The 14049-nt window shown below is 37.8% G+C and overlaps 1 protein-coding gene and 1 long non-coding RNA gene across 4 annotated transcripts in view; both read right to left on the minus strand.

Moving 5' to 3' along the window:
* Positions 1 to 291: 291 nt before the first annotated feature.
* Positions 292 to 3979, minus strand: LOC123768236 (uncharacterized). Its single transcript, XR_006774073.2, has 4 exons — positions 3669 to 3979; positions 2603 to 2677; positions 1735 to 1914; positions 292 to 958 (listed from the first exon to the last, which is right to left on the minus strand). It is a non-coding gene; the product is annotated as an uncharacterized lncRNA (long non-coding RNA).
* Positions 3980 to 9474: 5495 nt separating this feature from the next.
* Ent2 (Equilibrative nucleoside transporter 2) overlaps positions 9475 to 14049 on the minus strand; it is a 193489-nt gene continuing 188914 nt past the window's right edge. For all 3 annotated transcript variants that reach the window (XM_045758700.2, XM_045758699.2, XM_045758697.2), the window contains 2 exons: positions 13250 to 13337; positions 9475 to 12709 (listed from right to left, as the gene is read on the minus strand). In XM_045758700.2, coding sequence (XP_045614656.1) covers positions 12620 to 12709; positions 13250 to 13337 — 178 coding nt within the window. In that variant the 3' untranslated portion in view covers positions 9475 to 12619. The remainder of the gene's footprint in view (positions 12710 to 13249; positions 13338 to 14049) is intronic.

Consider the following 14049-nt stretch of genomic DNA (forward strand, 5'->3'; position numbering starts at 1 on the left):
AAATTTATTGTGAATTTTTAGCTATCTTTGTCTTAGTGAAATGTCGTCGCTTGTGTTGTGTCGTCGCTTGTCGTCGTCTGTCTTTTTATTTTTCCAAAATTTCTTGTGTTATCGTGCAAATTTCTTGTGAATTTTGTGCTATCTTCGTATGTAGTGAAATGTCATCGCTTGTGTTGTGTCGTGGTGTCTGCAACCCTCGGGAACAACCATTTTAACATTAACCACGAAGTGTTACTGTCAAACTTTTACATCAAGAGGACTAAAGCCATTTGGGACATGCAGTTCACACACTTATCCAATATGAACACTTTATTAACAAACCTTTCAAATTCTAGCCACTTTACGTCACATGCGCTGGGCCTAGACATTGTTACAACAATAAACATGGCATTGTAGGAATAACAGCATAGCCAGCCGTTAAATATACAAACAGCTGTAAACATTAACGTCTATAATTTAGGGATATTTATTCCAATACGAACAACATTTATCGAACTCACATTGTTAATTTAGGAAACTAGCCAAATAGGTATAACGCCATACACCAGATATTAAACAGAGGGAACAGATTCTATAGTTCCAAGAACATTTTCAAAGTATTCTATACACAGATTTACAATTTCCACTTTGCAGCTTGCTTCCCAATTTTTCAATCCATGCTTCACCGGCCTTTCTACTGCTACAGCCACCCGTTATCTTGGGATGATTTCGGGGTCCTTTAGTGTCCCCGCGGCCCGGTCCGCGACCAGGCCTCCACCCCCAGGAAGCAGCCCGTGACAGCTGACTAACACCCAGGTACCTATTTTACTGCTAGGTAACAGGGGCATAGGGTGAAAAACTCTGCCCAATGTTTCTCGCCGACGCCTGGGATAGAACCCAGGACCACAGGATCACAAGTCCCAAGTGCTGTCCGCTCGGCCGACCGGCTCCCAGTCTTCATCCATTTTCTATACCGCGTCTGTAAAGAAAAAAATGTTTTCATTTCAATATTCACGTTTCTCTACTTACCCTTCCAACACTCAAGCTAGAGTAACCACACTACACGCCAAACTATTTCCTACTACAAACTATTTTCTAACCATTCTACCACAATCTACGATGTTCTGAAAGTTATCGTTAGTTTAGTCTAAGTTTCCTCCCTTAATATTACTTTTACACGTTTTCACTAACAAAATGGCCCGTCAACAATATTTTATCTAATACCAATTTAGACCATTTGACATTAAAACTTAAAACTTACCGTTATAGTCAACTGAAGAATATGTAAGTTCCTTCATTCTTCCTAACATACACTAAACAGTAAGAAACCGTAGTATTCTTGCAAACTCTACGTTCAATAATCCTAGTGGCAAAGTCTAGTGGTGTAGAAGCAACACCGTTTGTCATCCCCCCCTCCCCCGTTAACTACCCATACTGCCCAAGACTATTTTCCACTTATCACTATTAGGTCCTCCCAACTACAATGTCATGAACACTATACCGTTCATCCTTTACACAATCTTTGAATCATGCCGCTTCAAAGCTTATCTGATATTTCCCCGCTAATTAGACTAGTCTTACTCCAATTTCTATATTTTAACCGACATTTTTACTTCCTCCTAAACCCAAGTCTCATGACTAGTTAATACCAAATGTTTCTAATGTCCCACAGATGTTCTTTCTATAACTCTGATGAATATCTTTTCCAACACTTTCCTGCTAATTATAAATATTAACTGAACGTTAACAACTTGCCTTTTCTTTCAGATATTCCAGCAACGTTGACAGGCGCCCCGTGTTGCACACCGTCCAACCACCTCTGTCGAGACTTGCAGCTATGTCACGTCAGAACCAGTTGCGTTCCCCTTCTGACTAGTCCTCCGTTCACTTCAAGTTATTTCTTAAGCGTGAAGACTGCCATTGTCAAGCCGGATCCTAGAAATACAACATTGTTATTTATACCATTACAATGTTTCAAAATCAAATAAATTTATGAAAACAGACAAGGTTGTTTTCGTTCAACAAATAATTTCTCTAACATTGTATACCTCTTTGTAATCTTTTGGATATAAAAGGCACCAACACAAGGGTACTAATTTTAGTACCAAACCTTTTGCAATAAATTTAACTACCAAATTCTTGGTTTGTTTAATATATACATTCGTCCTAATAGCTTTTAAGTTGCCATTCCAAACATCACCACGCATACTAGTGATTACCGATACCATGACTGATGAACATTACGACCCCACAAGACGTGGCATGCCCACTAGTACCCCGTAAATTAGCGACATGCCAACACTTAACTACTAACAAAATTGACTGTCACGGAAGACCATGTAATCCGTGACACGCAAATGTCTACCTTTACTAATTACGGCTTCACTGAATATAAACTTTACTGAAAGCTTTACATACAATTTTCGCACTACTGAAGAAACCACATGAACTAGGAAAATTGCCCAAGTAGTGGGGGGGGGGGGGGGGGAGGGCCGAGATTTAATATACCAAAATAATTCAGTTAAGTTCTACCTTACCACAAACTATTAGAACCACCAGAAATTTTTTTTACCCGCTGCAATACACTACAGATAAAAGACAAATTCAAACCTGCATAACTCACCAGATACCCGGTCGTAACCGAAGTAATTCAGATAAAATTTGTTCCTTGAATTACACTACAGAAATCCACACCCGCCTGTTAAATAAAAAAGTGGGTTTAATACCATCAAGTTTAAAAATCAGCAAGTCATCGAAGCAGCATAGTTCTGTGAAAATGCCCTCAGAACACGAAATCATGAGCGCTATGAACAGTACGCGCTATGCAATGAACATCAGGCTATGAACAGGGTGCGCGCGCATTAAAGTGTTAAGCCACAGTAGATACCCATAAACTGCCTCTAACTACCACTACCGACGCTACGCCACAGGAATAAGCTGTACATTACAGTACCTACAAGCCATTTAAAAATTTAAATATGACAGCTGGCTCTAAGATTTTTAGCTACAAATCCCAAAATTCTACAGTAATTTTTATCCTTTACTCATTACTAATAATTATTGCATCTTAAACGGGCCACGTACTTACCCCTTACGTACTGCCCAGATATTAGATTATTTTTGCTCTAATGCAGATTTAAAGAAAAAAAATAAAGAAAAATTGTGGACCAGCCACTTAATGCTGTACGGCTAAGTCTTAAACGAAGCTAATTATTAATACTATTGTTAGGATACGTCAATTAGGTTTCCCTGTAAATAACTTACCAATTCTTTCACACGCCACCCAAATATCACTGTCCCTATAAAGTCATAAAGTGGGCTCTAAACAGAGCCCACATTACGTTACACCAACAACCAGGGTCTAGATTCACGAAACAGTTACGCAAACACTTACGAACCTGTACATCTTCTCAATCTTTGGCGGCTTTGTTTACAATTATTTAACAGTTAATGAGCTCGGAAGCACCAGGAGGCTGTTTATAACAGTTGAATGGGAAGTTTTCATGCTTGTAAACTGTTTAATAAATGTAACCAAAGCCGTCAAAGATTAAGGAAAGATGTACACGGTCGTAAGTGTTTGCGTAAGTGCTTTCGTGAATCTGGCCGCAGGTCACACTATAATTAAATATCGACACCTAACACCGTACACGAGTTAATACATTGAGCAATAAAGTCCATGGTTACCTTACCTGATGACCGGTGTAGCTGCAATAGAAGCAAGAAGCAGGACACCGCCCAAGGAACTACCTCTGCTGGCTGTCAGCCCAAGACCGAGGCGGCGGCGGCGGCGGCCGGACACCGCCCAAGGAACTACCTCTGCTGGCTGTCAGCCCAAGACTGAGGCGGCGGCGGCGGCCGGACACCGCCCAAGGAACTACCTCTGCTGGCTGTCAGCCCAAGACTGAGGCGGCGGCGGCGGCCGGACACCGCCCAAGGAACTACCTCTGCTGGCTGTCAGCCCAAGACTGAGGCGGCGGCGGCGGCCGGACACCTCCCAAGGAACTACCTCTGCTGGCTGTCAGCCCAAGACTGAGGCGGCGGCGGCCGTCCGCTCCTGACCATCGTGCCCAACAGCGTCATTGGTGACGTCACAATGCTTAACGACCATCCTGGTGCTGCGCTAGTTTACGCTCCAATGTTTTACATTCCGTTAGTTACTTTAATCAATATATTATAATTGAATATAATAAGTAATATACTGATTTACTTTAATCAGTATATTATCAATCAAAACAGCGGATAAAAGCATTCGAGATTCATAAATAATGGATTCAGGAACTCGTCCCGTGGTCTACACACAGCCTATAGTAATTTTACACTTTTGTGAACTAGTTATGGACTATTAATTGACCTCAAATTTGTGATCGTTACACGGATGTTATAACAGTACAGTAGGTAAAGTTATGGTAGTACAAGGCTATTTATTATCTGCATGGATAATAGTTTTTGCAACTTATTAACATATATTTTAGTAAGACACTTATTTTTGTTAAATTCCACAGAAGGGGTTTACCAATAGCAGTTTCCTCTTGGGTGCTTACAGGGAAACTTATCTATGTCCTTGGTTATAACCAGGTGACAGTAAAAATAACGTTTCCAAAAAGCAGTAGTGTTCCAACTATTTTCATGTCCTTACACTTTTTCTGTATATTTATCCCATGTTTCAATGCAGCAAGTCAATACTTCTCCGATTAGCTCCCATTCCTTCCCCCCGTCCCGTCCCAAATCCTTATCCTGACCCCCTTCCCAGTGCTATATAATCGTAATGGCTTCCCCTTCCCCTATATGATACTATACAGAGCCTCATTCATTATTGAACAGTCTCCTCCAAACTAACCATAACAGCTCTATATACACGTGCCTAACGATGAGTTCAACGGGTCTTGTCAATACATAATCTCACCCAGAGCCGTTTCCCACAGTCGGTTACATTATATTTTATACAAAATGATGTATGCATGATTTCATTCACAAGCACGCTAATTATCAAAACAAAATACTCAACCAGTATGGCTATACTATCTTGGAAATACAACTTCAAAATGTAAACTACATTGGAAATACAACTATTGTATGTGGGACCAGCTTTGCTATTATATATATGCGTGTCCAAAGGATAAAAAAAAAAACTATTTGGTAGAGATGCAAACCAAGAAAACAAACAAACCAAGAAAACCTATTTGCATTTCTAGAAAAGGTGGATGACAAAATCACAGGTCTTCAATAGCTGTTTTATTTATAATAGAAAAAGATTATACTAGATACTGCCATAAAATATGCTGTTAAACTGTAAAATATTTGTGGATGATAAAACAAATGGTATATATAATGAGAAATTATTTTCCGCAGGTCTTAACAATAAATTACTTAGGCCCAACAATTTCGCCATTTTAATACTATATTAGCAATGTCAGACTGATTATTTTTAATAGTAACACAAGAAAAGATGCCAGTATTTTTGATTGGCACTGTGTGTTAAGATGAGATTTCCTTAGATAAGAATATTCCTTAACAATTTAGAGAGACTTGCAGTTTTGATTCTTATAAAATGATATGCTGAAATTTGGTTTAGAAACTAATTAAAGTCTTAAGTGCTCTTCGTCAGTCCTAATCAAGGCTAATATACTTTGAATACAGTAACAATGCAAGCCATAATTTCAACATTGTCAGAGGCTGTAATAAGGTGCAGATGTTTACTGGGAAAAACTGTAAAACAGATAATACATAAAAACATGTATATACATTATGTCCAAACCTATGTACAATGTTTTATATTCATAAATATCTTGAAATTTATGCTATTTTGGTCACTCGTAATATTCTCTTATTCTGTCTTTCACAAATTAGTGTGATAAATTTGAAATCAAACTACAATATGTATTTGTTATTGACCTATAAATCTTTGCTAACAATTTATAAAGGAATCTGGAAAACACCTTATAATTATCGATAATAATAATAATAATACTGTAGTCTTAACAATATAAACTAAAATAACAAACCAATAGTCAAACACATGGCATTAGAACATCTTATAAACTAGCGTTATTCCCCATCTGATGTGATTGTTCAGTAACTTTGCGAACTAATGAATGTTCAATTGCAAGTAATTATCCAAAGAAGGCACCAAGCCGGGGAGACACATGTAGCACCATCAGAGGTGCAAGATGTTCACAAGGCGCAAATATCACCAAGGATGCCAATACGAGAACAAAAGCACGTAAGGTGAGCGATATCAAGATACCCGATTCACCAATGATTCTATCAAAGAAACAAGTGACCACGAGGGACAGTCGGGAAGCAAGACAGGCGCACATCTTGGAAATTAGGATATTCAACAAGGATAAGCACAACTGTAAGACGACAGTGCACTTCGGACAATGTTCAATTGCAACATTTAGCTCCGTTATGTACGTGAACAAATATCATTAGCAGAATATGTCGTCCAACAGGATCTCCAACTCCGCTTTCCGGGCCATCTCACTTGGTCTGGACATAATGTGACAGTTTATACCCAAATTTAGGAGAGTGACTTGGTCCTCAGTGAGGTTGATTCCTGCAAGGTTCATTCGACCTCGAGACACAAAAGAAGGTCACCACCAAAGACACCTTACAAGCAGAACTTATTGCGGAAGGAGGAAAGAATCGAGGCAATTACAGAAGCACCATACTGTCCCCTGAGCTCAAAGCGGCAGCTAAGAGCCTTCGTGAGAACAAGGAGATAGTCGTCAGAAGAGGTGACAAGTCGCCAATATACGTCATTCTTAAAAAAGACGAATATATGGCGAAAATGAACCTCATTCTCTGTGACCAAACTAAATTCCAAAGGGTAACGAAGGACACTACAGCCGAATTGAAGGCAAAGGTCAACAAATTGATCGAAACTGTGAACGCCAAGAAATCCGGACTCCACCTGCCAAAGATTATTGGAGAATATAAGCCTGGATACGTGTATGGAAATGTCAAGACACATAAGCCTGGAAACCCACTTCGGCCAATCATCAGCCAGATACCCACACCCACGTACAGACTGGCGAAGCGACTCAACGGCTTGCTGAATCCTTATGTCCCTTGCACCTTCAGCCTGAAGTCTCCAAAGGAATTTGTTGACTTACTGCGGGGAACACGGGCCACAGGGATAAGAGCCTCGTTGGACGTAGAATCACTGTTTACCAACGTACCTGTGAATGAAACAATCGGGATGATAGCGGACAGAGTGTATCGTGATCCGGCCTGTACTCCTCTTGACATACCAGAAAACATTCTAAGGAAACTACTCCAAGCTTGTACTAAAGAAGCACCCTTCTTGAGCCCGGATGGGCACATGTATAAACAAGTAGATGGGGTCGCCATGGGTTCTCCCCTAGGTGTCCTGTTTGCGAATTACTACATGGGTACCATCGAACAAAAGGTCTTAGTCGACATGAACTTGAAACCGGCCATATACTGCAGGTATGTTGATGACATTTTTACACAGGTACCTGATGTCAGACATCTGCAGGAGCTGAAGGAGGCATTTGAGCAGAATTCTGTGTTGCGTTTCACTTACGAGATGGAGAAGGATGAGAAGCTGCCCTTTCTAGATGTAACAGTCATGGAAAGGAGCGGAGGTTTCCACACTGCAGTCTACACTAAGGAAACAAACATAGGAATGTGCCTCAATACCAACAGTGACTGCCCAGACAGGTACAAGAGGAGTGTCGTTAACGCTTATGTCGACCGTGCTCTCAGCCACAGCTCAGGATGGAAGCAAGTCGATGAAGAACTCTGTAGGGTAAGGAAGGTCCTAGTCAACAACGGCTTCTCCAATGGTTTTGTTGAAGACATCATAAGAAGGAAGGTGAAACGCCATGCAACCTCTGAAGAGACAACTAACACAACACCTGTACCCCCTATTAGACTATTTTACAGGAATTTCTTTTCCACAGCTCATAAAACGGAAGAAAGGGTCCTGAAAGATATTGTTAATAGAAACGTTATCCCTACAGACAAAAATCAGAAGACACAATTAACGATCTACTATAAAACCAAGAAAACGGCCAACCTACTCATGAGAAACTCTCCAGACACAAAGCAGAATGCTTTAAAAGAGACCAATGTTGTCTATGCCTTCAAATGCCCACTTGGGGACTGTAAGCCTCAAAGAATTCAGTATATAGGCAAGACAACATCTCTTTCCAGGCGATTAACGATGCATAAGCAACAGGGCTCCATTAAGGAACATATAATCTCGTCCCACAACCAAACCATCACCAGAGAAGTCTTAACAAAAAACACGGAAGTCATCGATAGATACAGCGATAGCAGGCGGCTTGATATCTGCGAGGCACTACACATTAAGAAGTCGACACCAGCAATCAACAGCCAATTAATGCACAACTATATTCTACCCACTTCAAGACTCCGCACCAATATAGAAGCATCAAGAAATATGGGCCAATAGGCCCTTTGCAGTTACTTCCATTCTTCCCTTTAACTTAAATATTATACCCATTGTTTCGTGTTCTGTCTTGTGTTGAAAGTTTGTTTCCACCTCATCCAAAATTGTTGTAACGTATCACCTGGAACAAGCAACTGGATTAGCAAGCTTCTACAGTACGTATATGTATAGTACAGCTATTATTGGAGATGCCAGAAGTCTCGTATATTGGGAGTCAGTTTTTTTGGAGCGCAGGAGGCATTATAGTTTAAAGGTATTTCAAGAATGTAGTATAGGCTCCGAGGCTATAGTAATCCTATATACTTAGCACACTCAGATTTGATACCGCAAAGTCTTAGCATCACATGATGCTGGCATGTCAAGCTACTGGAATCCCTTATTCCTAACCCTTCCCCCCCCCCCCATAGACTGGCCCACTAAGTGTTTCTCATTTGTCTTAGGTGGTATATGAGTATGACTTGGAGGTCACTTCAGTGTGTCCTGTGTGTTCAACAACTAAAATATATTAAATTGCTGCTAAATCGCAGTTGAAATCTTATTCTGCCATTGGTTGACTGGACCAGCAACCAGTAGACCTTGTCAGAGACCGGTCCAAGGGGACACTGATCCTTGGAATCAACAGGTAGTCACTCCTGGAATACACCTGGCATATCAGTGTTTCAGTAATCAAAGCCTTTTTCTTCCCAGAAAAATATCATAACCGACACATTGGCTTCCAGTATCCTGGCATACTGGGGACTTAGGTGTGACACATCAGGCTCCTGGCATCTAAGATTCACATTATCCCTGAGCAGAGGCCAGTATGCCAAGGTTCATAGATGCGAGGAGGTAGATACAAAGCATGAAATGCTGGGCGTTAATACTAATAAGCCTCATCTATCATACCAATCTGGATCGATTTTTGTCTACCTTGCACCAGTATGACCAGGAACATTTGAAAAGGTTACCTTTGCAAAATGTCAGGCTGCTAAAGGAAGCAAACACATGATATGAATCAGTAAGTAGATGTTTCAATAAACCAGCATTGATATAAACAAGGGATAAAAAATAACACAAACAAGGAACAATTTATTTTGCAGATTCTTACAGATTGTACTCTGCTGTTAAATCAAAAACTATTTCCAGGTCATTGCTATTTTGTACAGACTTCAGGATACAAAGTCAGAATTATATAAAAATAACTATTAAAACCAATAAATAAATCAGTCCTAATCAAATTTCCTATGACTACTAGGAATTGACTTTTGCGTTGTGTAAATATTGTAATCGACATCTTTATTTTTGTCAAGTGGTGTTTAGTAGTACTGTAATACACATTGTTTACAAATGACAACCAGATGTTGTAGCTCAAGGGTACAACATAATTAAATTTGTTTTTTCTATACATGACTTCTTAGAAACATAACACTGAAGTATATACAGTTTATATATATATATATATATGTTTTGTGCACCCTTCTCCTTGCTTGATTTAGTCATTAGCCCACATAAAAAAAATGTGGACTATTTAAAAAAAATTATTAGCATTGTGAATGGCTACAAATTATGTATAGTTACGGGCAAATATCGAGGTAAACTGACATTGAAGATATACAAAACTGGCATTTAACTAGACCAATTCTCATTACTTATTTGTAGGCATGCATGGCCATATTTCACATTTGCAGTAAGAAAACCTTTTAAACTATAATGTCAGTATTTAGTTACAATACCCCCACTAAGCTGCCACAGCTAAAAATGTCTAGTTGTCACCATCTTAATTAAACTTGAGCTGTTTCTCTTTGCACTACACAAGGCATCACTTTATGTACTCTCAAAAAATGGCATCTAGAAAGTGAAAGCATGACAAACACAAGGGACTAAGAAAATGACGTTTCCTTCGCAGGGGTTGCGGACAGTCGGACTCGTGTTAGGGAAGCAGTTGTTGTAAAGATGAGGCTGCATTTTAAAATACATTGGGTAAAAAACATTAAAGTACAAAAATACTTACACCAAAGAGACTTATCAACAACATGGCTTCAGGGTCAGTATGTAAATGCAAAAATTAAATTTGATTATGTCAAATTTCAGAATTCTATAGGTATTACACCTCAAACCCCATTAACCATTAGCAAACAGATTTGCTAATTTTAAACTTTCAGTGGGTCATACTATCAAAATGAAATTACGGTACAATAAAGTTTTGCACAATCCCAGAAATGAACTGTGCTTACTTTTCTAACAAATAACTTAAATAAGCTTTTGAAATCTCCCTGTAACCCATTTGTGTAAAGCTTCATTTTATCACTGTACTTGTCAATGTCAAGACGTTGTCAAATACATCTTTTATAATATTTCAACAAGGAAGAATGTAGTTTCATAAGCGATCGAAAAAAAAGCATTTCATAAAAATTGGCATAGGCAAATGAACATTTGCATTAGTTTTGAATTGATATGTTTCAGTCATGCACATTTTCACTGTAAAGCTACCGTGTGATCCTGGACAGTTTTTCATTGCAAGCTTCAAATCTGACGTGATTTTTGCCATTAGTTCACATAATTACAAAGATTTACTTTGTTATATAGTACAAACTATACACAAGTACCTTCGCATAGTGGAAATCACAGGGTTACTTCACAATTTGCAGTCATTTTTTTTTTTTTGTGAAGGGAGAAAAATCGTGTAGCAAAGAACGTAAAACCCCAGTAGTGTGTTCTTGGAAGTTTCAATCCTGAAGTGTAATTTACTACCCGCTCTGTATATTTGATAATTATACAAATAAAAATTTGTGTGGTATTTTCTGAAACTTAAAAGGATATGCACAATGCTAAATATTTATAAGTATATAAACTAATCACAAAATTATCTTTTAGTAGCTATTAAAATTATTTCCACATACAGTAGCAAAATGTTAATACAGTGTATACCTATAAAATCTTGCACCTTCTCCGACACGCCACAAACTATTCTATTTATTTACACTTCAGTTATACCACAGACTGTGTTTAGCTTTATCAAATAGTTAATGAGATTATAATTATATGTATATAATTATATATTTATATACATATTCAGGACACCCAAGTATGTTAATTTTTCTTGGATTCGTACAAATTTTTTACATTACATATACAGGTGTAAAGTGTCTGCATATACACACACACACGTATATATTGATAAAATTAAAATGTAATAGTTGCCAAATAAATGGTGATGTCTTAAAAGATAGCTTCAGCTGTTTCTTTAAAGATACTTAGTAACGTAAGAACGTAGGTAAACTATCGAGGAAACGATACAAACATTTCAGTAATTATTAATGTAAAATAAATTTACAAAATTATAATAATTTTGTATGTGTAAAATACTGTGTTTACAGTACTGGTACATAGAACAATATTCATTAAAAAAGTTGCTTAGATAATATATTGTGTATTATCAAGTATAGTACACTTTAATATAGGTTCTTAATTCGTCCAGTCTCAACATATCTATACAGAGTACAGTACAATATTTACAAAGTAGAAATTGGTTGTCTGTTTGAATCTAAATCGAAGTGCATTCATACCATTGAAGCCTTGAAATAAATTACAGCTGAAAAGAATATGCAAAATATAGTTAAAGTTTTCAGTTGCATATTGTCCTGGGGACCATTCAGGCTTGTTCGCATATAGTTAAATGTATAAAATTTGACTACAAATATGAATCATTTTATACCTCCTCTTATATAAGCACTTAAAAAGCCATCGTTACTTCATGCTGGAACTTCAAATTGACCCGTTCGTGTATTCAGAGGCTCTTGAAAAATTGGGTACTTTTCCTTATACTTAGCCGATCAAGGAACACGGTGCTCGGAAATGTTTCGAGCATAACGACTTTGAGATCTTTTTAAATGCACACACACACAGTGTACCCATTATTGTGCAGTCAAAGATCTATAAAGTTTTTCTCACTTACAATAACTGTGACTTGAGTCTTCTGAATGTGATATAATTACAAAGAGACATTTTCAGCAACACTGATGAAAATGCACCCCCCTTTACATTTCTGAAAGACAGTCACTTGTGTAATTAGTGTGATATCAGTAATTTAAAGCCTTACTGCATTTACTTAAAAAAAATTCCCCCTTATTCAGGGAAACATTCCTATGACACAAAAGTAAGACTTAAAATCAATAATTATCATACTAACTGGAAACATTAAAAAATTTCTCATTAACTTTTCTAGCTAAATCTATTCGTACAGTTTCGCATAGGGAAATCATACCCAGGAATTTCAAAGGAAATGTTTGTCACTGCCCAAGTGCACACAATCTGAAAGAAAAAATGTATAGATTTTATATAGTACATTAAAGTGATCCTCAATAAATGTAATGAATAGACAAAATGTTTTGAAAGGCTCAGGGAAAAGTCATACTTACATTAATAATTGCATTACAGATCATATCAACATGCTACTTAATAATCATTTTCAAAGTTCCATTGTGCTCCAATACTAGCATTTTGACACTACCAAAACATCTGTATACTTTTATCTATCTACATAATATCCTCATTCTGTGTCACATGAGTAAAGCTGCTGATCACTGAATTTGATATTTTATATATATTTTTTCATGACAAATCATCTTCCTAAATATTTTGTAAATCCCATCAATGTAATTCATTGACAGCATATAAATTATATTGATTATTGCCCTCATTTATACCTTTTGTATTTTATTAAATAAATGTAAAATGCCTCATAGGCAAACACAACATTGTCTTCAATGTTTAAAAAAAAAATGCAGGTTGCCACATACACAAAAGGCCTGAATCATCCGCTCTCTTGAAAAACAGACAAATCAAACATACCTGGAAAACGATGCCTGTGAAAATTCCAGTTATGAGGGACGCTGCTCCCATCATGCCAGCAACAGGGGCATATTCATGCTCTACAGTCCTGAAGGTTAAAAAATAAAGCATGAGGGAATTTGATTAAAATATTACAGTAAACGGTATTAAAACGGTATCCAAATTAATAATAACTGTTCAACATCTTCAAGTGTTTGTGTTTCTTGTTTGATGATTATTGATACGCCTTTTGCCACTTTAGCACTCATAATGTCCTTTTCTTAGCAAGTATGGTGGATATCGTTGACCGAGATTTGTTGTACTGCCTAACTAGTTAAGCAACCCGCAAACCATCTTCATATTTACGAATGATCTCTTGTTTTTGCTCTATGGTCATCCTTACATGTGTTTTCATATGTTGAACCTTACTACTGACTTTCTTGGGACCCATGGTGTGATATATAATAATCTGTTTTATGTTCAAAAAGCAAAAAAAAAATCACCAAAAAATTTTTTTATAAGCGTGATCGTCACTAAGCGGGCAGCTCTGGTAAACTGAGGCAGGTTGGCCCGTGCCACCAGGAACCATGCGCTCGGTCAACCCGAACGTGTATCAACAAATACCGTTAGTCGACGACACTATCGTAAGTCGAGTCGCATTTTCCGATCAAATATATATCATAGCTCGAAATTATTGTAAGTCGGGGCAATCGTAAGTTGAGGTGCCACTGTACACTTATGTTGTCCCGTCTTCCCAGTACTGTGCTCTTTGTCGTATGACGCTTTGAAACTACAGTACTGACTGTGTTGGCCTCTACCAC

Source organism: Procambarus clarkii, chromosome 59, assembly GCF_040958095.1.
Source record: "Procambarus clarkii isolate CNS0578487 chromosome 59, FALCON_Pclarkii_2.0, whole genome shotgun sequence".
Lineage (NCBI taxonomy): Eukaryota > Metazoa > Arthropoda > Malacostraca > Decapoda > Cambaridae > Procambarus > Procambarus clarkii.